Genomic DNA, 26078 nt, shown 5'->3' with positions numbered 1-26078 from the left:
CAGTAGAACAAAGGGATTTAGGAATTCTGGTAATAATTCCCTGAAAGTCGAGTCACATATAGATAGGGTAGTGAAGAAAGCATTAGGTATGTTGGCCTTCATAAATCAGAATTTTGAATACAGGAGTCAGGATGTCATGTTGAAGTTGGATAAGGTATTGGTGAAACCAAATTTGGAATATTGTAGGAAGGATATGAACAGAATAGAGAGGGTACAGAGGAGATTTACAAGAATGTTTCCTGGGTTTCAGGGTTTGAGTTACGGGGAAAGGTTGAACAGATTGGGACTTTATTCCCTGGAGCGTAGAAGATTGAGAGGTGATTTGATAGAGGTCTTTAAAATTATGAGGGGGGCAGATACAGTCAATGTGGACAGGCTTTTACCATTGAGAGTGGGGGAGATTCAAACAAGAGGACATGGATTGAGAAGGAGAAAAAGTTTATGGGAAACAAGGGGGAATTTCTTCACTCAGAGGGTGGTGGCAATGTGGAATGAGGTTTTGGCTGAAGTGGTAGATGTAGGATCGATTTTAATATTTAAGGAAAAGTTGAATAGGAAAATGGATGAGAGAGGTGTGGAGGGTCATGGGCTGGGTGCAGGTCAATTGGACTAGGATGGAGAAGGTGTTTGGCATGGACTAGAAGGGCCAAACTGGCCTGTTACTGTGCTGTAATTGTTAAATAGTTCATATCCCTTACCTCCTAGTCATAGCCTTCCTCATTTCTCCTACCTTTTCTTAGTTCCCTTGCAGCTGTGGTATGGAATCACTGAGGGTGATAGAAGAGGAGGTTATGACTCCTCTGTCAACAGAGGAAGCAGAGGGAAAATTAGATTTAATTAGCAAAACCCATAATGAGGAAATAGGACTGAGCAAACAAAATAATAAAGGCACATTATGTTACAAGGAGCTAACTTGATTAATTGATCCATTTCATGCACCTTTATTTGGAGGAATATGTGGAAAAGCTTTAAGGCCTTTTTATTCTTTTACACAAACAAACTAATAATGATGAGGTCTATGTCTTTCAGTTGATCTTTGTTTTGAGAGAATTTTTTTCTTACCAGATTCGCCCATATCAGTGTCAATACGAGACTTTGTATCAATCACACTTGGTGAGATTGGTATCCTGGAAACACTGGGGATGTAGTGCGGTGGATAGTTTGCAACATTGGGAAGATGTGCAGCTTTTACTGCTTTTCCAGCTGCATATACTGAAAATCAGGAACAATTGTTAAAATATCCACAAATTATCAGATATCTTTGTTTGTGGCCTTTCCACTCACATTCCACGCTATCAGTGCTCTGTGATGAGTCAGGGATGGCTTAAGGGGGGAGGTGAGTGGAAAGGGAAGGTTGAGACCCCATTGTTACTGAAATATTTTGCTTGGAAAAAATTGTCATTGACCCATTTCCTTTGGAGATATGAAACTGTGCACATAACGAGTCAATGAGGAACGATTAAAACAGCGGTTTTCAAACTTTTTCTTTCCACTCACCTACCACCTTAAGCAATCCCTTACTAATCACAGAGCACCTATGGCATAGGGATTACTTGAAGTGGTAGGTGAGTGGAGAGAAAAAGGTTGAAAACCACTGATGTAAATGAAGTCTAAACCAAATCTCATTATTCATATTTTAATGTTGCCATCTTCATCCCAAAACAAGTGCCAGTGATCTGATTCCAATCCAAATCCAACCCTGGTATTGTGATTTGCCCTCATTCCCATCAAACATTCATCCATTTGCACTAGTGCCTTCGACCCCATGCTACATCAAAGGTCATCCTAAAATTGGCTTCCAAGTTGAATTCTAAGGGGTCTTAAACACCATTGAAGCATGCATTTGAGAGGTCCAATGGAGAAAGCATGGGAGAAAGATGCTCTTTGGTGCCCCAATGGTATGCCAATCTAACAAATTTATCATGAAGGACTGGAATTTCTAGGCAACTTTTTTTTTCTTAATTGACAAGACCCAACAACAAATGGGCATTGATTGTACTCAATTAAATGTGTGAATGGTAATAATTTGTTACTGCTTATAAATTACTGTCCTGTTCCTAATTCAAGAATGTATAGATTTCAGAGGTTTTTTTTTCAGTGCAAAGTTCTTCTAGTAACATTCCTGAAATACCAGATCACTGATGTCAAACAAAAATAAAATACCAGACAATAATCTTTTGTACAGTTGTATGGAGGTAAGGTGTACTTACAGGCTTGAGGGCAACAGCAGTATTCTGGACAACAAGGGCAGCGGACATAACAGCAGCAAGTGTGAGGGCAGCACTGACACCAACATATACCAAGGAGGATTAGCAGCAGAAACGATCCAGCAAGCACTAAACCAACAAATGCCCATTCTGCAATACAAAAATATTTTGAAATGCATTGTGCAGTGTGATAGTATAGATTCTCTCACCAATGTGTAAATGTACAGATGGTCGTGTAGGATGACTGTGATTGGCTGAGAGCGTAGCCACGCCTACTGGCAGGTCTTAAAGGATTGCTCCTAGCCAGACCAGGTCATTCTGGACTGGTCGACCTACTTGTGATATGCTCCAGTCTTTTAGTTAATAAAAGCCTTGCCACCTACTGGCAGGTCTTAAAGGATTGCTCCTAGCCAGACCAGGTCATTCTGGACTGGTCGACCTACTTGTGATATGCTCCAGTCTTTTAGTTAATAAAAGCCTTGCCACCTATTGGCAGGTCTTAAAGGATTGCTCCTAGCCAGACCAGGTCATTCTGGACTAGTCGACCTACTTGTGATATGCTCCAGTCTTTTAGTTAATAAAAGCCTTGCCACCTACTGGCAGGTCTTAAAGGATTGCTCCTAGCCAGACCAGGTCATTCTGGACTGGTCGACCTACTTGTGATATGCTCCAGTCTTTTAGTTAATAAAAGCCTTGGTTGGGATCAACAAGCCTTTGATTCTTTCGACGCGCTCTACATGCAGCAAGAAGAATTATATTGATATGCATGCACTAGCTAAGTAACAACTAGTGTTATGGGATATTTTAAATAGCTTCCAATCTCTTTAATACACCATAAAAACTGCCAGATTTTACTAACTAATGCATTCAACTTTTTTGTTGCTGAAAATTTTTTTGTTTCTTTTTCTATAAAACTAGATTTGTTTCCAAAATGTTAAAAATTCCAAATATTCCTACAATAAATGAATGATGCACCAATGATAAGTTTTATTTTAACCAATTTTTTTTAAAAGCTCAGTAAAATACCATAATCATTTAAATTCTCCTATCTTTTAAAATCTGTTACTCTTACTGAGGTATGGTTGAGAAATGGTTCGAAAGGGAACTTTTCCAAGTCACTTCCATCTTAGCATAATTTTTGTTTGGATTCTAGGAGCATTAGTGAGCTGTTCTGGACACGGACACCCAATGCTGCTGGAAAATCATCAACTCAGAGAAAAATGTTCTTTTGTTTGCCTGAACTTTGTCAGTCTGCCAGCACACGGAAATGTCAATGACCAAATGCAGCCAAATGGTAAAATCCAGGCTGCAAGAGTATGTGCTGAGGGCCACTCTGAGGATTGCTGTAGCGTTTTAGGGAAGAACCATGGTCTAGATCCCTCCACTACAAGGCACGAAGGGTATGAAACAAGTGGGGAAGCCACTTGAAGAGATCATAACTCCATTAGTAAAAATAGTGGCATATAGTAAAATGGTTTACACTACATGATACAATAATGAAATGTATGTAGAAATATGACATGAAGAATGTAAAAAGACTGTTTTCCTTTGTACATAATTTTTACTGTGAATATAGTTCATTGTAGAAGGAATATTAGTGAAGACATGACAGATATTTACTCCCAGTTAAGTCTGCAAGACCCACACAAAAACAATGCTTGCATAGCTTTTCTTCCAACTTTCCTAATTAGGCTTCACTTTGCTCTCCCCCTGCATGCACTGCTGGTTTTTAGATTGCAGGCATGTAATGGCACAAAAAAGGAATTTGGAGTCAATTCCTGCCCTGCGATTTATCCTGCAGGACCCCTCCAACCTTTTGGAGGGAGCCTGCAGAGTAAATCGTACCGGAAAAATTCACTGACGATCATCCACTCTACTGCACGTCCAACCACCGGCTCGGTTTCACTCAGGTACTTGTAGTCTAAAAAGGCGCCCAGAGTGAATGACCACATGGGCAGTAATTATGTTAATTTTTTCCAGCGACTTTTCCAGATATTACAGTCTGAAAAACATAATTTATAGGCCAAGAAGGAAAAGGATCCTGGAGATTTATTGAAGTGTGATAATGATAGTTTTTTTGTAAGCATTTCCCACTAAGACCAGTCACACCAGGTGCCACTGGTCTATTATAAGGCTACTGAAGGTTTAATGAAGCTGAAGAGCTGAAATGTGGGTAATGAACTAGATTTACAAGCTGACTGGATAGCATGCAAAATTAACTTTTCCACTACATCTCGGTAGATGTGACAAAAAAAAATTATTAAAGAGAAACTCAGAATTCACAATATCAGATAATTAGTAAAAGAATTAACTGAGTAGTGACTGTGAAGCAAGCTACATGAAAATTGAGGAAACAGACATCAGTTATTGATTCTATTTTATTTCTATATTACATTGAAAATGGAGATAACAGCAAAATCGTTGAAAGATTCACTGTATTTCCTCTGTACCTCTACCAAGTCATATCATGAATCAAGGTGAACTGTGGAATTTGTTCTTCAGATTTAGTTGCTTACAGAAACACTTTTCATCCCTCACTTGCTCCACAATGGCATTCAACCTGCGATATTAACAAATGGATCCTCAACAGGGCCATTCTCAGTTCAGTGAAACACGCAAGACTACAGACACTACGATTGTGGTAAAAACAGAAACGTTGGAGGAACTCAGCAGGTCGTGCAGCATTCATAGTAGGATGTTACAGGTAATATTGCAATGGTTATGAATAAATATGTCTTTAAAAGAGAGATTATGGGGGTTTAGCGTAGGTCACTTCACCAACAGTAACACTTCACAAAAGACATCTCATTTAAAATGTAAGAGCTTTGCAAAAGACAATGGAATTGCTTTGGAAAGAACTGCAAAAGCAGGTGCAAATGGAAAAGTCCAGGCTCAAAGTGCTGATAAGATCTTTCAAAGATTGGGTTTCAAGCCTTGGGAGAGGTTTTGGTTTTTATAAGCAGAGAGAGAGGTAAAAAACAAACAGATGATTTCTCTTGGAGAGAGAAGTCAGTTCAACAGTAGCAGTTGAGGCTGCAGCATGGCAAGCTGGGAGGCTTGTTGAAAGACCCCAATTTGAAGATGGGTTGTGGGTTCTGAGTTCATCCTGTTCAAAGCCCTTGTAGTACTTACAAGAGGAAATGGCTGGCTAGTGTGTTTCTCCAAAATAAAGGAAACAAGAGGAAATCTGTGTTGACCTGGAAGAAGAGGTTATTATTTGGAAAACCCTGATGGGGCAAGTTTCTTCAGTAAGACACTGAAATGACTGAGTGAGAGTGCAGAGAAGGTTCACAAGAATGTTGACAGGATGTCAGGGTTTGAGTTACAGAGAAAGGTTGAGCAGCCTGGGGCTTTTTTCTCTGGAGCGTAGAAGATTGAGGGGGGATTTGATGGAGGTGTTCAAGATTTTAAAAGGGCCAGAGAGAGTCAACGTGGATAGGCTTTTTCAATTAAGAGTGGGGGATATTCAAACCAGAGGCTATGGTTTGAGATTGAAAGGGTAAAATTATAAGGGGAACATGAGGGGAAATTTCTTCACGCATCGTTGGGATGTGGAATAAGCTTCCGGTGGAGGTGGTTGAAGCAGGAACGTTATTTACATTTAAGGAAAGACTGGATAATTACATGGAGGGGAGAGGATTGGAGGGATAAGGACCAGGTGCTGGTCAGTGGGACTAGGAGGGTGGAGATTTGTTCCGGCATTGACTAGTAGGGCCAAACTGGCCTGTTCTGTGCTGTATATGGTTATATGATTGGAAGAAATCAGTTTGTGTGTACCCAACAAGCAACAAATCTCTCTCTGAACCCAACAAGAACCATTTAACTTTAAGCACCAGAGCCTGGTGAAAATTCATAAATAGTGAATTCTGTGCACAGTATGAGAATTGGCTGATACTGGTGAACTTGGAGAAGTGAAAAGTGAATGACTGGATAATGAAACAAATAACTTTCTTGAACATATACACATTACATACACATGTGCTTAGAATTAGAAGGGGGCTAAGTTAATAGTAATAAGTTAAATATTGATCCTGTTTTTATGTTTAAAGAAAATTAAAAGCAACTTTTGTTTAAGCAACCATTGTCTTAGTGAATTTCTATTGCTGCTGGGTTTTGGAGTCCTCTGGGCTTGTAACAGAGGTAAAAATATACAAATAACATTTCAGGCCTGAGCCCTTCTTCACCTTGAAGGCCTGAAATGTTGATTATATGAATGCTGCGAGACCTGCTGAATTCCTCCACCATTCCTCTGTTTTTATATTCTCAAACAGATGTGATATTTTGCTAAAACTTTTCTCATTCTTTCCTGCTGCAATGTATCTCCCCTCCAGCAAACTTATCGTGGTAGAGGAGTTAATCTTCAGAACTAATGGGAATTTATTACTCAGTCTCAGTAATCAAGCTGCAATTTTCAGTTCACATTAGTGTTTGTGGACAGAGGTTCCAAGCCTTACTAGAGAATGACCCTTCCACTCAACTTCTGCAAGACATAGGGCCATTAACAACATGCCACTGCTGCATTACAATAATAAAGGCTCACAGCAAGATCCCGTAAAATGTGAACATTGCGCGTATCTTAGGAGCCTCGACTTGGGAAAGGCAGACATTGATGATACATTTCAGCATTACGTTCAATGTTCTGGTACAGGCCTTGATCAATTGGGGGGAAAAAGGTTTTGGAAATTTAAATCCTTACACTTGGTGCATAACTCAAGGTAAGCTAAGCAGCACTGATCCCAAGATCCAGATTCCTTACAGCAAGCACATCAAGGCATTGGAAAAGTATTATCAAAACTGGCATGAAAAATATTCTCCTGATTCACTGGTAGAACAAACAAACCAACATCAATGTCTTCTCTCACGCCAACATACCAATGAGGCTCTAATTAAACACACTTGGTTATGTTAAGCAGGCCACTTTGTTCACATGCCCAATGCTCCATTCTGAGCTCTCCAATGGAAGGTACAGGAATACTTCACTATCCAAAAGTAGAGTGTTCCTATGAAACCTTTTGTAAGCCAAAATGGCATAAAGTGAAGAAGCGATTACCATTAATTTATATGGAAAATTTTTTGAGTGTCCCCAGACCCAAAAAATAACCCACCAAATCATACCAAGTAACGCTAACATATAGTAAAAGCAGGAATGATATGATAAATACACAGCCTATATAAAATAGAAATAATATACGCACAGAATAGTTTCACTTACCAGCGAGATGTGACAGCCCCGTCGGCTGTCCTGTGACCACCCTGCTACACACTGACCACCCCGCTGTCCGCCCTGTGACACCCTGCCGACTGCTTTTTCATAAAATCAAACACAGGTTTCTTCATAAAAGCAAATTTGTGTAAAGCGAGTATTTGTAAAGAGGGGTATTACCTGTATTGCAAGGTGGACAGAGGAAAAGATTAATGGATGTACTAAAGCTAAACTGACTGCATGGAATCTCTGGACTGGTGGAGAAAAATAATTCGGAGTGAGAAACTGCATCAGGAGCAGGCAGAAGCTGTATCCAACAGCAGTAGATGCAGACCACCTCACCACCTCCTCACCCATCTGCCCTTCAGCGCTACCTCTTCCATCAGTGGAAGATGTCAGTTACCACATTATTAACCATCTCTGAACCCTCAAAACTGGAATAGAAGCAAATTTTTCTCAATCTCAAGGTGTTGTCTGAGAAGAAGAATACATCGAACAATTTTTTTTAATGTCATGATCCTTGAAAACTTGGGGGACATAAAAGATGGGGATAATGGTGGTTAATATTCTCGTAGTCTAAAGTTGGATACAAGTTGGTGTAATAATTAACTTAGCCTTTTATTTTAGAAATGCTTACTCTTCTCAGTAAGGATTACTGGTAGGAAGAACCTAAGAATCAACAACAAAGGTTTTCAATCAAGGTAGACCCACACTAAACTGGTCCACCTTTTGATGAACATTTAATTAAATTTCATTGTTTCATTTCAATGACACATTGAGCAAAGTGGAACAGTTCAAATCTAACTGGGTTTAAATTTTTGAATACACTGAAAGAATAAAATCAAGGAAGTTCCAAACTGAAATATTTTGATGAAAGATTTGATAGATATGGCTGGGTGAACACTAAACTTGATCTTCATTCCCAAAGATCTTCAATGGCTTTTCCTCCTTCACAACCTTCCTTCAAATCCACCACTTTTATTAATCTTTTCAGTATGTATTGCAAATAAAAGCTCTCACAACTGGAAGGAGAACAAATGCTTTTATTCGCTTATAACTATGGGTAGGGACCCACTAGTCTTTGGAAGGGTTCTGGGTTTAGGTGGGAAACCAGGGTTATGTGAGCAGATGGGGGCAGAGCCAGGAGTTGGGGGCCAGCCATCAGCACAATACCCTACCAGTGAATCCCAGTTCACTGCATTCACCCCTTCCTGTAGAATTTAGCGTCTGTGAATGAAGACAGAGAACATGGGTTCAGAAAAAATGTTGAAAAATATAGTTATTTACAGATTTAAGCAGTCCGGGGGTCTGGAGATCCTGGTGGAGCACCTTACCACCAGGGGGCCTTGGGTTTCCTGATCCCCTTGTGAGGGAGGAGAAGCGGGCTGGGTCTCCAGCTCAATGATGGAAGGGGATGCACTTTCCTCCTGAACTAGATCCCCAAGGCCCTGACTGGGGGTGGAGAGAATGAGCTTCATGGCTTGAAGGGCACTTGAGGCAATGGACCCTCTGTTCCAGTGGGTTCCAGGCCCCCGATGGAAACGGTATACTCCCTGCCATCCTGGTACTCCACATGGGATAAAGCAGTTTCTCCCTTTCCACCAGGGTTCAGTCTTGCTTCTCCTCACGTGCTTCCTGAGAAGGACTGGAACAGGAATGGTGAGCAAGGTTGGGAGTGTAGTTCCTGATCCTGACCTTCTTTTGAAATTGAGTAGGAGCTTGTGAGGAGTAGCGTTGGTCATGGTACATAGTAGCAACCAAATGGAGTGGAGCACCATGGGCAGGACATCCTGCCAGCATGAGTCTGGAAGGACTCATGACTTGAGAGCCAATTTGACGGTTTTCCAGACCGTGGCATTCTCCTTTTCAACCTGCCCATTCCCCTGGGGGTTGTAGCTAGTAGTCCTGCTGGATGCGATGCCCCTTGCCAGCAGGTACTGACGTAGCTTGTCAGTCAAAAAGGATGAGCCCCAGTCGCTATGAATATAGTTGGGATACCCAAACAGGGCAAAAATAGAATCTAGGGCCATTATGAATGATGAAGTGGAGGTGTCTGGACATGGAATAGCAAATGGGAAGTGGGAGTACTCATCAATGATAGAGAGGAAAAGTGTTCCCGTTTGTGGATGGGAGAGGTCCCTTAAAATCGACACTGAGCCTGGATGACTTGATCAGGTGCACCTTTGCGGGACGGTAGAAGTGCGACTTGCACTCCACAGAGACCTGGCAAGACCTGGTCATTTCCCTGACGTCTTCCATGGAGTAGGGCAGATTGTGCGCTTTGACAAAATGAGCCATGCGGGTGATCCCTGGATGGCAGAGCTCATTATGCAGAGACTGCAGTTGGCCAGTGTGTGCAGAGGTACAGTTTGCTCTGAACAAGGCATCTGGAGGGACATTAAAGGCTCCTGGCTGATAGGGAATGTTATAATTGTAGGTGGAGAGCTCGATCCTCCACCTAGCAATCTTATCATTTTTGATTTTGCCCCTCTTGACATTATTAAACATGAATGCAACTGAATGCTGGTCAGTGAGAAGCGTAAATCTTCAACCAGCCAGGTAGTGTCTCCAGTGCCTCACGGCTTCTACAATGGCTTTTCTGTAGATGGGTTCCGGAGCTCATGGCCTTGTAATGTCCGAGAGAAAAATGCCTACCTGGTTGAGGGTAGCAGCCAGGGCTACGTCCAAGGTGTCACTTTCCACTTGGAAAAGTATATTATCATCCACCATGTGCATGGCGGCTTTCACAATGTGATTCCGGAGGGAGGTAAAAGCTACTTGGGCTTCAGCCAAGAGGGGGAAAATAATGACTTTTAAGAGAGGGTAAACCTTATCAGCATACTGAGGGATCCGCTGGGGGTAATATGTGAAAAACCCCAGGCATCTCCTCAAAGCCTTTGTGGTCCTGGGAATGGGGAGCTCTAACAGGGGGCGCATCCTATCGGGATCTGGGCCAATGATGTCATTCTCCATCACGTAGCCAAACGTTTAGTCCTGAACATGCACTTATCAGAGTTATGTGAGGTCCAGGGCTTTTGCTGCATGGAGAAAACTCTGGAGGTTGGCATCGTGGTCTTCCAAGGTGTGGCCACAGATGGTGACATTATCGAGGAAGGGGAAGGTAGACTTCAACCCATAGTCATCCACCATTCTGTCTCTCTGCCTCTGGAAGGTAGAAACCCCATTAGTGATATCGAAAGGGACCCTCCGGAATTGATAGAGATGACCATTAGCCTCAAATGCCGTATATGGACGGTCCTTGGAATGGATTGGCAGTTGGTGAGAAGCAGCTTTCAGGTCGATGGTTGAATAGACCCGATACTGCACAATATCATTTACCAGTCCGAAATTCGAGGGAGTGGGTATGCGTCCAGGAGTGTGTACCGATTAATAGTTTGGCTACAGTCAATTACTAGCCTGGATTTATTTTTCCCTTTTACCACTACCACTTACGCTCTTCCAAGGGCTGGTGCTAGGTTGTGCCTCAGAGTTATGAAATCTCAGTCTCCTGTACTGCACCTCCTGCTCTTGGTAGCAATAGGTTTGCACTCCGAGGACAGATTCGGGAAGAGAGGTGGAGGGTTGGTATTCAATGTGGAGAGGCTGCATGCATGTAGGTTCTGATTTTAGGGGCCCTCCGTTCCAAACTATTACAGGGGGAGGGAACCAGAATACTCCAAGGTCATGCTTTTAAGGTGACACAGGAAATCTAGACCCAACAGCAATTCATCAAGTACATACAACTGAAATTTACAAAATTTCCCCCCCCCCCACCCCCAAACAACAGATGTACTATACAATGTTGTTGAATATGTGTAGAATGCGAATGAGACACAAGGAATATGCAATAATTGGAAGGATGTATCTTTATGTTGTACTCTTGCACAGTCCAGGAGCCTATGAAGCTTTCAGTAGACCCTATGTCAATTAGGCATTGAGTGGAATATGGAGTTGCTGAGCTGGTGAGGTCTGTCCTGATCTTGGACCATCGAGGCTAGGACCCCAGAGACTCCATACTCCTCACTCAAGTGGCCCCCACTGTCCTGGGTTGCCCTGCATGGGTAAGATGGTGTCAATATCGTTACACGGCAAGATGGCCGCCCTCCTTCCTCCTCTGATAATGATGGTACCGAGTTTGATTTTGGGTCGCAGCAACATGGCCTTTTCATGCCGTTTCCTCATTGCCAGTGCTACCTTCCGTCTACGTGTAGCGCAACAAGTGAGTTTGGGTGAATTTGGGGCAGACGGCCTGGGCCTAGAATCGGATCCAGGAGCAATGCAGGCCACGGACTTCCTCGGGCTTCCACTCATGTGGCAAACCCCCTCCCAATGCCTTTTCTTGCCACATCTGGAACACACTGAGTCTTTAGCTGGGGAACAAGATCGGGGATGCTGGCTCTTGCTGCAGAAAAAGCCCTCCCTAGCATGGGAAGCAGCAGCCATTAGGGCTGGGGTAGTGGAAGCAGCCGGTCCTTGGAAGGGGTCACCTGGGTGAGTGAGCTCGCTGGCTTTGAAGTCGTCGTTCTTGAGCTTGGCCTGTTCCAACAATTTGCCCAGTTCAACGTGGCTAGCCAGGTCCTTCTTACCCAACTCGAGCATGTTCCTTAAGTGGACCCTTGCGACTAGTGTTTCCCGGATCTGTTCTTCCTCACGAATGTGGCCCGTAGACGCTTTATACCTGCACTTCTTGGCTAGTGTCCACAGATCCAGCAGGTAATCATCGATGCTCTCTCCTGGCCATTGGCGACATAGAGTGAGTCAGTGCCTCATTATGACCTTGTTTTGCTACTTCATGTACCTAGCCTTCAATGCCTCGATGGCAGCGTCATATGTAGTGCAGTCCCTGATGACTGCATACCCTTTTGTTCCTACCTCCTGAGTTCATTGGTGTGGAAGATGTCTCTGATCGCCTTCAGGTAGGTCTGGAAGCAGTCTTGCCAGCATGTAAATTCCTCAGCCACGTCAGGGACAGAGGGTCTATCAGAGCATACCAGGCTTGAGTAGTGCTTCCATCGTTTAGGGACTAAGCTAATAAAATTGTCGTGTGAATAAAATCTCTCACAACTGGAGGGAGAACAAACACTTTTTTTAGCTTAAAACTATGGGTAGGGTTTTACAGTAGTCTTCTGGGTTTAGGCGGGAAACCAGGGTTATAAATGAGCAGATGGGGGTGGAGCCAGCCATCAGCACAACACACTACCAGTGAATCCCAGCTCACGGCACAGTAACCCTTATATTTTAACCCTCCATTCTTAACCAGAGAGACGCAGGAGACTCAGGAGACTGCTCATGCAGGAATCTGAAGCTGAATACAATCTGCTGGAGCTTAATGAGCTAAGCAGCATCAGTGAGAGAAAAAGAATGGTCAACATTTCGAGTTCAAATCCTTTATTAAGACTGGGGAAATGTAGTATAGAAGGCAGTGCAAAAAGACAGGGTGGAAGAGGTGGGACTGGTGCCTGTTATGGGATTGGTAAACTAGGTAGAGGTTAAACATGATAGGCAGAAGTAGAGGATTGGCAGATGGCAGTAAGAGAAACAAGATCAACAAATGAGTCAGGTGGAGGAAGATGAGTCAAACAAGGTGGAGTGCGTGATTAGAAAACAATAGAAGACAGCCAATGCTGGAATCTGAGAAGAATTGTTGAATCTACTGTACAGTTTCCAAACCAGGCGGTGATACAGTTGCAATACATCCTCTGTAGAATGTGGTGAGGATGGATGGAGGGTGGGAGATGGACTTTCCTCAGCCTTCACAGGAAATAGAGGCGCTACTGGGCTTTCTTAGCTGTGGAGCTGGTGTTAAGGGACCTGGTGAGGTTCTCCACAGATGCACACTGAGGAACTTGATACTCTTGATGATCTCAACAGTAGAGCCATCAATGTTCAGAGGAGCGTGATCTCCCCAGGTGCCCCTGAAGTCAACAACCATCTTTTTTTTGTTTTATCACCGTTCAGATAGAGGTTGTTTGCCCTGCATGAGTTCATTAATGTCTGCACTTCGTCTCTATATGCTGCCTCCTCATTCTTACAGATCAGGCCCACCACTGTGTGTCGTCAGCGAACTTGATGATGTCTTTCGAGCTGTGTTTGGCTGCCCAATTATGGGTCAGCAGAATGATCAGCAGTGGACTAAGCCCACCGCCCGTGGGGGGCCCCCGTGCTCAGTGTGATGGTCTTGGAGGTGCTGTTTCCAATCCAGACTGCTTGAGGTCTTCCTTTCAGGAAGCCAAGAATACAGTTGCAGAGGGAGGTGTTTAGTCCTAGCAGGCCCAACTTCCTTATCAGATACTCTTGACGACCTCAATGGTGGAGCCATCAATGGTCAGCGGAGTGTGGTCCCCCCAGGCCCTCCTGAAGTCAACAACCATCTCTTTTGTTTTTTTTTAACCAGTCTGTTAGTGACTGCACCTCGTCTCTGTACGCTGACTCCTCATTCTTACTAATCAGGCCCACCACAGTTGTGTCGTCAGCAAACTTGATGATGTGTTCAGCTGCACGGTTGTAGTCAGTAGAATTGCAGACTGATATTAATGACGACAATCAGAATGAGCAGCATTAAAATAAAAACAGAAAATGCTGGAAATATTCAGGAGGTCAGGCTACATCCATGAAGAGAGTTAACATTTTAGGTGAAGATCCTTTGTAAGTACTGGGGAGGAGATAACAAAAACTTTATCATGTTTCTTTTGGCTCCTTCCCAGTTCTGACAATGGGTTTTTCAACCTGAAATAGGAACTCTGTTTCCCTTACACAGACATGGCCTTCCTGAATATATCCAGCATTTTCTGTTTATATTTTAGATTTGCAGCATCTGCAGTATTTTTTATATCAGCATCGTCAGGACAAACTATTACTGGTAGCTAAGAAATTCAGGAATTTGTTACACTGCAAACTACACTTTCATTATTCTGAGTATAAAGCAGAACAAGAGGCCTGTATTCTTTCTCATCTATCAGTAGCATTTGCTGTGAAATACTTTTTATTGTGGGTAATTTTGAATGCACCAGTTTCAATTTTCACTAATCTTCAGTTTTTCTGTGGTTTCATCTTATTCAGTTCATGGTGCTCTTGAGATTCAAATTCTATTTGAGGATTTGGGTGCATTATCTGAAATTTTAGTGAAGCACTGAAGCAGTGTTGTATTATTGGAATTGTTATCAGTAGATAAGATTAAGTTAAACGGTTTGTGGCTGCAGTGTTAAGGATTGCATGATTCAATTGGACCAATAGTTTTACCTCTACCAGCATCCCTGAAATCAGATTATACTGTTAATCATTTTGTTGATGTCAGGGACCATATACACAAATTAAATGCCCTTGTTTACCTGCATAACAACAGTTACAACATTTCAATAGTCTGTTTTGGGAGTGTTTTAGGATGCTTCTGGTATTCTACTGCTCAAATTTACTGTGTCCAAAAATAACCATCTTTAGTGAAAGAGAAGGAGCATCTTCAGAAAAGGAGCATTCAAAATAGCAGTTATGTACCCATGGTTGGGAGGTAAAGGTAAAGATTCCATTATTCTCACATAATACTACATTTAGAATGTAGCATACATGAAAATCTTTAACTTTTGTTCACTGTAAGACAGAGAGTCGCCACTTTGTCCAGCGCCCATACAGAAACCTACAGCGGATGGTGTTCCTTGGTGGTCTCCCCTCCAAGGAGCCAGTCATCTGCACAATCCATTACCAATGAATCTCAGTTCACTGCAGGAAAACTGATAACCTGGACTGGAATGCCCTTTGCCAATAATAGTGATAAACAGGAAATGTTCTGGCAGATGATCAGCATTTCTCTAGGAATCTTCATATTACAGAAAAATCCCCCTTCTCCAGAATTCAAGCAATGGGTTGCCTCATGCAACTGGCAAAAACATCACAGAAAACAAATTAGTACCTCCCCCCCACCCCCACCCCACCAAGCAACATGCAATCTCAAGCAACTGGAAAATTAATTTATCCCCATGGGTGCCAGAAACCAAGTTTTTACTGCATTTCACAAGCTCTGTAGATAAGAAGCAGGTGTGGGAGAAGAAAACAGCATGCAGTATTTTTTGCAACAACTATGCAGAAAGAGTTTACCAAAATAAATCTAGACATAACGAATGGTGGCACAGAAAATATTATTATGGACCAGTGGAATGGGGATCTAGTTGAAACTTAAGAACTCCTACTTCAAGCTATGTTAGCAGTTCAAGGAAGTGAAGATCTTTAAGGCAGGCTGGGCAACACCAGCTGGGATCTTCTGGGCAAAATAACTAAATTCCATGTAATCTTTACCAAACAAACCAAAGGGGAGGCTTCAAAGACAAAGATAGAAAAGGTAAAAGTCAATGATGAGGATTTCACTCAATAACTGAAAGATTACAATAAATATGATAGTTATTAACAAACCAAAATAGACAATATTTGCTCAGGCTAACCTGTACTAAGTGGAACCATCATCGTCGACTGTAATGCCGACAGCGTTCTGAATGTTGTTGGGTATTTGCCAATAGCCTGCCAAAAAAACCTTTTTTTGTTTATTCTGTGGAACAATGCAGCCATGAATAGATTGAGAGCTCAACCTACTTATTTACGGCAAGATACATCTTGGCTTGTAAAGGTTTAAACCTACCAATGGGAAGATTTCACAGCCAAAGATTTAGATTTCAACTAGTTATCAATGTGCAGGCTTGAAACAAAACAATTGAATATAAAACCAATATTGTATTGCCTTCTTGTGCTGTATTACATAACTTGCTCAGACAAGAAGCAGTAAGGAACTTCAATAGAACCCAAAGCATGGTACACTCAATGGAATAGTTAACCAGGTAACACCATGTCTTAATGTAGTAGCTATCCCATCAACCTTAAACAACAGTTGGATTGAGAAGCAGAAATACATGAGGCATAAACCACCACCCTCCTATAGAAATTAATATTATCTTGTCTCACTATCTATACAAAGTCAGAACAATTTTGAAGCTGACTTTAGTGGGAATAAAGACAAAACGTGCAGCCAGTGCTGCTGTAATGGCAGTGTTGCAGCTGGTGTAGACCCTGGAAAGCAAAGAATGGAGACATAGCTCTACTCCATAGGATCTAGTCCTAATGTCAACAAGTTCATACAGGCTTTAAATGGCCTATTAAAAGAGCCAAGGGTGTTAATTAAAATCCTGCAACTGAAGGGTCCATGCCCAAGATGGAGGTGGCTGGGCTGGGCAGCATCCACGAGGTGTTGCAGACTCTGGGGAGCAGGGCACCAGAAATGGGAGAAAACATCCTTCCCCCACCCAAACAGACTGCGGGCTGCTGGAAACGTGGTTGAAGGACCCACACATGCTGCAGACTTCTGGAGACTGGCTCAGGAATCAGAATCGGGATTTGAGAGGGATCTGAGGGCAAGAAGATCTCTTGGAGGGCCTTGGGGACGGAAGACTTCCTTATTGTATCAGAGGTTTGGTTCTGGAGTTCAGGTTGCTAATGGATCGAACAGGGGTCTGTGCAGCTACAGAGGCTGCGGAAGTACTGGAGGAGGATCCTCGGACACTCACTCACCCTTACGGCAGGCAAAAGAAAATTTCCTGTAATATTACCTTTTCTGTATTATTACAGGACAATAAGAGAATCTTGACTACAATCTTCTTTGTGAAAATGGCATTTACATGTAGGTTTTTGACATTGTAAATTGTTAAGCAATGTATGCAAATGTCAGAACTTGGAGGAAGTTAAAGTTGAAGGTGAGTTTGCAATATAATTTAATATGTGACATTTGTTGATTAAAAATTGTAAAAAAAAGTGAAGATTGGAGACTGTCCTCAACTGATCGAGCACACTAATCCAAAGCATTGTTCTCTAAAATGTGCAAAAGATTTGGGCCTGTCCTTTTTCAAAACATTTTAAGGCTTCTTTCTTGTTTGTGCTAGTGATCTGTACTACATCTCACCTTTTAAATTTAGTTTTGTTTTCTCCTACATTTTCTGTTTTTTTCTTACGCCAAATTTGTCCACACTTTTTATAATTTTGCTCTCCCTTTTGTAAGGGAGTAAAGGCCAAACGTATTCAGTCCTTTGGAGCACTTTCAATTAGACCTGTTAGAACAGAAGTTGATATTAATAGGCTTTAATGCTTTAATCGCTATAAACTTGTAGGGTTTCTTACATGCTGCTGGCCTGATTCCAAGGCAGTACTGAAGGAGGGAATTGGACAGTACTGCCTTGATTAGGAATCCTGAAGGGGAGGAGTTACAGAATCAGAGGCGGGCCAACCGGTACAATGCATGTATTACAGCATTCCACCACATCCTTTTCATTCAGAATTCAAACATAAATGCTCGAGGTTCCTGCCCAGTCAATTCATCCACACAGTAACAACATGATCAGTGTTTCAAAAATTCATTCCTTTGAAGTCTACAAAGTTAATTTGTTGCCTTGAAATTAATGAATTTTGAAATGCTGCCACTACTAAACATTGTTCAGTGCCACTTATCATAGATGAATTTCCAGGGGATAGTCTCTCTCACGACAATTATTGAAAATTTGTTTTGAGATAAAAAGAAATCTGCATGCAGCCCTCCAGATGTGGTCTCACAAAGGCTAATTATAGTTAAAATGATTTTGTTTGTGTTATGCATTCAAATATTTTTCAACTAATTAAAATTATTGTGATTTTTATGACCTGTTCTTCAAATATCAAAGATCTCTCAATTGGCTCAATACTTGAAAATATTTTCCACTTTACTAAATTGACTATTTCTCTGTCAGATCTGAAACTTCCCTTTGTTCATGCATCAGCCATTTTTCAACCAACCAATGATGTCTGTCAGATTTATTTGATACATGTATCTCAATGCAGTTACAAAAATATTAAGATAATAATTTTCTTGAAATGTTTGAGATACAGATAAACATCATAATGATGAGCACATCTTGTGGGAAGGGATGGGGGAGTGAATGGTTTTCATGAGAAATACCAGTACCTGGCATAATCTCTACATCAAAACTGGGTAACAGATCTGCAACCACTTCACTCCTACCTAGGAAATCAGGGAGGCAGGTAAAGAGAGAGAGAAAGAAAATAAAGAAAAATGATTACTATGCATGATAAACTACAGCTTAATCTGTATCTGTGACTGATACATGTTTAGACTTTGTAACTACTGCATGCTGGATGTTAAAAATCCATTTACAAATGATTGCATTCACTCAAACCAACTCCTCATCTACTGTCTTCAATAAAACCTTTGATTTCAGATCTTCAATGTGACAGAACAAGAAAGAGGAAATTATCTAACAGGTATTTGAAAAATTCAAATAACCAGGATTTTAAATCAACTTTCATGAACTCTCCATTGGCTTTCATGCAAAGGACGTCAAATAGTTATTCAGAAGTATAGAATAATTGACTCACTTTTGTATATTGATCCAATTTTCTGTTTATCAAGGTGAAGTGGTAAGGCAAGGATATAAAATACTCTTTTTGAACTGATGGTCAAAATATGTACTCAGATTCTTTATAAATGGCTTGGTACGAATAGAATGCAAAAGGTTTTTCCCAGCCCGGGAGTACTGTCATGCACCCATCACTGGTCCTAATGCCTGGTATGTTATTAATAGGCATGGTTTATTTTTTGCAACAGCATCAGTTACTTGTAAAACTGTGCGACTTGTTGGAGCAGCAGGCTGACAGGATTCCAGGTCCTGATGGACTTCATCCTAGAACCATAAAAATGGTGAGTGAGATAGTTGATGAAATTGATCTCAATTTTTCAAAATTCCCTTGATTCACACAAGGTTCCATTGGATTGGTAAAAACCAAATTTCATTCCTTTATCCAAAAAGAGAGGAACACTGTCAGAAAGTCACAGGCCAGTTAGCTTAACATGTTGGAAGCTGCTATGAAACACATTGAGACAAGCTACCAAGAGCTTCAAAGGATGCGAAGGATCAAATTGAAACATGCTGAATATTGAAAGTGCTAGAGTGGATGTGGAAAATATATTTCCAGTAGTGGGAGAGTCTAGTACCAAAGGGAGAGACTCAGAATAAAAGGATGTCCCTTTGGAACAGAGATGAGGAGAAATTTCTTCAGCCAGAAGGCAGTGAATTATATTGCCACATATGGCTGGAGGTCATCATTGTGTATAATTAAAGCAGAGGTTGATAGGTTCTTGATTAGTGAAGACATCAAAGATTATAGAGAAAAATCAAGAGAATGTAAAGCAAAATTGGATTTAAAAGTAGAGTTTAGTTCTTGGTTATATTGCCAATATCTGAAGTGCAGTGCACAATATTTGTCACCTTACTTAAATAATGATATACATTCATTGGAAACAGTTCAAGGAAGATTAATAGATGGAAATGGTCAGGCTAGGCTTGAATCCACTAGAGAAAAAGCCAAAGTACTGTAGGTTAGGCAGCATTAGGATAAGGATAGGGAGGAACTTTGTAGGTTAGGCAGCATTAGGATAAGGATAGGGAGGAACTTTGTAGGTTAGGCAGCATTAGGATAACGATAGGGAGGAACTTTGTAGGTTAGGCAGTATTAGAATAACGATAGGGAGGAACTTTGTAGGTTAGGCAGCATTAGGATAAGGATAGGTCTGGTCCCCGAGTTGAGGTTCTAAATTGGAAAAGGCCAACTTTGTGGAAATGACAAATGATCTCAAAAACAGTTGATTGGAATAAGTTGTTTTCTGGCAAGGATGTGTCCAGCAAGTGGAAGGCCTTCAAAGGTAAAATATTGAGGGTGCAGAATTTGCATGTTTCTACCAGGATTAAAGGCAAAATTAACAGGCATAGGGATATTGGTGACATGATTAAGAAAAAGAGAGGTGCTTAACCGGTATAGGCAACAAGGAACAAATGAGGCACTTACAGAGTATAGAAAATAAAGGAAAGCATAAGGATGCTTTGGCAGATAGTGAAGGTAAATCCGAAGGGTGTCTACAAGTATATTAAGAGTAAGAGGGTATCAGTCCCCTAGAGGATCAGAGTCATTTGTGGAGCCTTCTGAAATGGGGGAGATCTTAAATATTTTTTTACATCAGTGTATATCAGGGGTGTCAAACTCAAATTCACGGAGGGCCAAAATTAAAAACTTGGACTAAGTCGAGGGCCGAACTAAATATTTATTGAAAATTTTCAACAACATCTGCATGTTTTCTCTTCTTTCAACATATGTAATGTTAAACTTTTTCTTATCAAAATAAATGTTTAATAATAGTTTTGGATAAACTCTTTCATTGTCATTGTCATTGGCCCATTTCCTTTGGAGCTCTGAAACTGTCCACATGACGAGTCAATGAGGGATGATTAAAGCAGTGGTCTTCAAACTTTTTCTTTCCACCCACAGACCACCTTAAGCAATCCCTTATTAATCACAGAGCACCAATGGCACAGGGACGCGAGTGGAAAGAAAAAGGTTGAGAACTGTTGCATTGTGGTAACTCCACATCTGATTAGGTTAATTGTTAGGCAAGTGGTCAGAGAAGGACCCCCCCCACCCCAAGAAAGGCTTAAATCACAGGACCAAAATAAGCTTCCGTCTCACTGCTCCCAATCTTACACACAGTCCTGATGTGGAATGTGGGGTCGCAGGTCCACGTTCACCCGAGTTCAGGTGCTGGCTGTGTGGAGTTTGTACGCTCTCCCCTTGTCTTGGACCAACAGGTCGGTCGCCTGACGAAGGCACCCGAAACCCCCATTGAAATGCTGGCGTCCACCCCCCCTCCCAGGTTGGAGAGGGATTAAACTGCAATCTCACGGCGCCGGGCTCGTCTCCAACAAAAGGAACGGGAGGCAGGGTCCGCCGCGCATGGAGCGAGGGGGAAGGCATCGCCAACGAGACGTTTGGTCTGGCGTCGCCGCTGAAGCGCAGACCCAGCGAGGATGGTCCCCAACTCCAGCCGCGTCTGTGTGTCCAGGAGCCGGGCGGACTGAGTGAGGCGCTCCAATCCCCGGGATTCGGGACTCTGAGATCCCTCCACACCTCCGGCGTCTTCATTTTCACCTTCAGTGTGCATGTGCTATACTGGCGCGGTGGCTAGCGGGCCAACTCTAATATATATTTAATATGATCTTGCGGGCCAAATATAATTATATCGCAGGCCAAATTTGGCCCGCAGGCCAGAGTTTGACATGTGTGATGTATATAGATGGAAGGGAAACAAATAGAAGTGTCATGAAACATATGGAGATTAAGGAGGAGGAGGTGATTGCTGCCTTACAGTGAATAAAAGGAGACAAATCCCTTGGGCCGGATATGATATTCCCTCGGAATGTCATTAGCCATGGGAGAGGAGCCGGAGGATTGGAGAACAGCTCATGTTTTCCCACTGTTTAAGAAAGACTCCAAAAGTAAACCAGGTAAGGATATGTGGAACAAGAAAAGGGAGAAATGATGAGCAGATGGAACTAACTGAGGGAATTGAGGGACTTCAGATTACAGCATCTGAAGCCTCTTGTGTCTTAACCATATAACCATAACCATATAACCGTTTACAGCACAGAAACAGGCCATGTCGGCCCTTCAAGTCCGTACCGGTTCACTTAAACAACTCCATTAGCTCCTCCGCAAACTCCTGAGGAAGTAGAGGCTTTCTTCTTGATGCCATTGGTGTGTTGGTTGTATAATTGGAGCTTGGAAGAGTGAGATAGGATATGTTATGGTGAATGTAGAGAGGATATTTCCTCTTGTGAAAGAATCTATAACCAGTGATCACTGTTTAAAACAAAGGGACCACATTTTAAGACAAAAAGGTGGCAATAATTTTTTATAATGTGAATCATGAGTCTTCGGAATTCTCTTTCTTAAAAGTATGGTGGGAACAGACTTTGAAAATTTTTAAGGCCATGATAAATGGATTTGAGAATTTAAGGGTGAAAGGTTACCAAGATGAGTGAAATTACAGAGTCAAAATTAGAATCATGTTAACCATAATCTTATTAAATGGGAGAGGACCTCAACAACCTAAATGGCCTACTTCATGCTATAAATTGTATATTCATAAAGGATAAAATATCAGATGGATAAGCAGAGCAGCTGATCTAGCAACATTGCACTCAATGTCACCAAAACCAAGGAGCTTATTGTGGATTTTGGGAGGGGAAAACCAGAGATGTACGATCCAGTGATCATCACAGGATCAGAGGTAGAAAGGGTGAGCAAATTTAAATTTCTGGGAGTTACTATTTCGGAGGAGCTTTCCTGGACACCACACACAAATGTCATAATGAAGAAACCAAATCAGTGCATCTACTTTCTCCAGAGTTGCAGAAATTTGGCATGACATCAAAATCTTTGCAAACTTCTACAGGTGTGTAGTGGAATGAGTGCTGACTGGATGCTTCCCAACCTGGTACGGGGCACCAATACCTCTGAGTGGAAAGCCCTACAGAAGGCAGTGGAGCAGTCCAGCACATCATAGGCAAAACTCTCCCCTCCATCAAGAAAATGTATATGAAACACTGCAGTGTGAGTGTAGAAGCAATCATTAAGGATCCATATCACCCAGGGCATGATCTGTTCTTGTTGCTGCCAATGGGCAAGAGGTATAGGTGCCACATGACTGATACCACCAGGTTTAGGAATAATTGCTACCCCTCCACCATCGGATTCCTAAACAATAAACTCAGAGACTCATTTAAGGACTCTCTTACTTTGCACATTATTTATTATTGAATATTTATTTTCTATATTGCACAGTTTTGCACTTTTCTTTGTTTACATTTCTCTCTTTGTATACGCATTTTGCATACAGTTTTTGCACTACAGGTAAGTAGGAAAAAGGAATCTCAGGGTTAGAGGTAACCTGACAATATATCTTAAGTTTGAACGTTCAGCTAGGACAGGTCTCATTTCTTCACTAGCATTTACTTCTTTAATTCTTTTAAATGTGACATATTTTCAAGAACAGGGCCAAAGACCACTGTTCAGCTAAAATGAGTTTTACCAGTGCTTGCTATACAGCCATTATTGACTGCCTATAATAGCTATGGGAAAATGTCATATTCTTGGATTTATTAATGGCATTTATAACTTGTCATCTGTATTCATTAATGTTAACTTAACAAATTAAACTGAAATATAAAAAAAACAGAATTTCATCAGAAATTTCAAAAGATTAGATTGAATTAAGCCATTTTGTTTTGATCATTTTACTGGGATTAGCCATTTTGTTTTTGTCCAGGAGGAATGAGTGTTGTTCCTCAAGTTTATGTTTGTTCTCACACTAACAATGGATGAGGCTGAGGACAGAAATGTCACTGTAGGAATAGTTAGGGGAGTTGAAATGATTGGCAACAGGAAACTCCAGTTTGGAGCCACAAGTCGGCATGGGTGCAGGAGCTGATGCCCCAATGTAATGAAGGAAGAGTTGGGGAGTGGTACCAGAGTGCTGTTTAAAGCATTTTTTAAAAATCCAACTAAAATCTTCTGTATCTTTAAAATTTGTTGTTTCACGGTTACATTTGAAATTTATTCACATCGGAGCAAACTGAGTAGCAGCTTGGATTTGTTAAAGGGCAAACCTCATTGAATCAAGCTGGGCCAGATCACAAATATATAAACACATGTAGAACTGGAAATTAGAATTCACTCTTTCTTACTGAACTAAACACATGCAGAACTGGAAATTAGAATTCACTCTTTCTTACTGAACTAAACACATGCTACGTGTAGCACCGATGCTCACTGCATTGTCCAAAAAATTGAATTGTTAACCAATAATTTGGCACACACATTCATTAACCAAAATGAGATCTCATCAGTTTAATCGAGACCCGCACACAGAACTTGCAGCTGCCACGTGACTGGCTCATTGACTCCCGAGAAGCAAGTCAGGACTCAGAGCTGCCACAGAACAACAATTAAAAGGACATTCAATGAGGCAAGTTAAAAAACAAGAATTAGGAGAAAGACACTGTCCTTTAAGTCTGTAACTCTTCTCTCACCACACAATGGACTGCTGAATTACAAGTGGCTCCAATCCACTAAGATGCCAGCTGATTAATTACCAATAATTACTACTTGCAGGATAAAAGTGATTGCCAAAATAATATCTCGGATCAGTGAAGGAAAATTCAGTGAATAATTCAACAATATATAGATCATTGAAAAGTAGCCCGAGTAATGTCAGAAACAGAATATTGATGTGATAACACAGACTCTTTATTCAAATATGTCCAATACTAATGTACATGCTTCTGGATTTATTTTGTATTAGTAACAAGAGTCAAAGGTTTCTCCAAAATCTCCAGTTTCTGCCGACAGTGGATGAAATGTCCAAAACATGGCCTGTGATACCATTAGTTGCCCAATTGTCACCAGTGCAAATATGTGAATCAGTAAATCGTGCCTGTCATTTTCCTAATGGTCACTCATTGGCCTAAAAATTATTGCTAGCTAAATGTGGAAATCTGATTTTGTAGCTCATTAAATTAAATGCAAATAGGTCTAATTTCTTAGTTCAAGAATACCAAAATTATTGGGTAATAATCTGGAATGTTCAAAAAGTATTGCCATTTTTTCTCACCCATAAGCACTAGATGGCACTGTTATATTCAAATATTTACTCCAGAAACTGCACTTAAATCTTAAGGAGAAAGAAAAAGTTGAGGTTTTCTTTTGTCAGTTTGCAGCTGCTTTGATGTATTGTGATTCTTTAAGATAATTTCTTCTTGAAAGGTTTAATTTAATTTCATTATCTACTGTTGCTAGTCTTCCCAATCTCATCTGAGCACTTTGAAGAGCAAAAGATGATAATACACAAATCAGATGAAAACAAACCATGCTTAAGCTTATTTAGGGGGTCTTGCTTTCCTTCTTGCATAAACACAAAATACAAATTCATCAATACACAGAGAGAAAATTGGTGACTGCAAAAAAACTAACCTGTTTCTTAAACTATTTTGCTGTCCTATAGTGTCACAATGCACACACAGACTGATTTTGTGCCATAGTCCCTTCCAGTATCAGGATCTTCTAATTGATTTCAATTAAATTTACAACAAAGACTTGGGCCTGCTGATTCGTGCTGGTTTAATGTTGCTTCTTCCATTCTAGCTCATGACTGATGAAGTATTCAAGTGATCATTGAATGGGTTACAAAGGCTTCAGAAACAACACCACAAAGAGTGGGAGTCTTATTGTGCGTCACCACATATGGATGATTCATATTTAAATATAGCTGTCTGCGGATGATCAAAAAACATGCCTTGCTCATCAGCAATGAGGCAGATTATTTTCAGGAACTTCTGCACACAAATTACCTGCCACAATTCCTACATTACAGGAAAGATCAAGTTTCAAAATAATCTTCACTGTCCGTAAAATGCTTTAAACAGCACTCTGGTACCACTCCCCAACTCTTCCTTCATTACATTGGGGCAACAACTCCTGCACCCATGCTGACTTGTGACTCCAAACTGGAGTTTCCTGTTGCCAATCATTTCAACTCCCCTAACTATTCCTACAGTGACATTTCTGTCCTCAGCCTCATCCATTGTTAGTGTGAGGACAAACATAAACTTGAGGAACAACACTCATTCCTCCTGGACAAAAACAAAATGGCAGTGCTGCCAGAGCTGTTGTAACAGCTGCTCTGCTGCTGACATAGACTGGGAAAGTGGGGAGTGGAGAACATCCTGCATTGAGAAGAAGTATAGGAGGCAACTCTACAG

At 41.3% G+C, this 26078-nt stretch overlaps 1 protein-coding gene across 11 annotated transcripts in view; it reads right to left on the bottom strand.

Annotated features, from left to right (window-relative positions):
- The window catches only part of ildr2 (immunoglobulin-like domain containing receptor 2), a 129766-nt gene that overhangs the window by 14207 nt on the left and 89481 nt on the right, over nt 1-26078 (bottom strand). For 10 of the 11 annotated variants that reach the window (XM_069888516.1, XM_069888524.1, XM_069888523.1 and 7 more), the window contains 3 exons: nt 18377-18433; nt 2211-2357; nt 1063-1212 (listed from right to left, as the gene is read on the bottom strand). In XM_069888516.1, coding sequence (XP_069744617.1) covers nt 1063-1212; nt 2211-2357; nt 18377-18433 — 354 coding nt within the window. The remainder of the gene's footprint in view (nt 1-1062; nt 1213-2210; nt 2358-18376; nt 18434-26078) is intronic. The other variant, XM_069888518.1, reaches the window with a different exon arrangement.

Source organism: Narcine bancroftii, chromosome 7, assembly GCF_036971445.1.
Source record: "Narcine bancroftii isolate sNarBan1 chromosome 7, sNarBan1.hap1, whole genome shotgun sequence".
Classification (NCBI taxonomy): Eukaryota; Metazoa; Chordata; class Chondrichthyes; order Torpediniformes; family Narcinidae; genus Narcine; species Narcine bancroftii.
The sequence above is the reverse complement of the archived record's forward strand: the minus strand, read 5'-3'. Positions and strand labels throughout refer to the sequence as shown.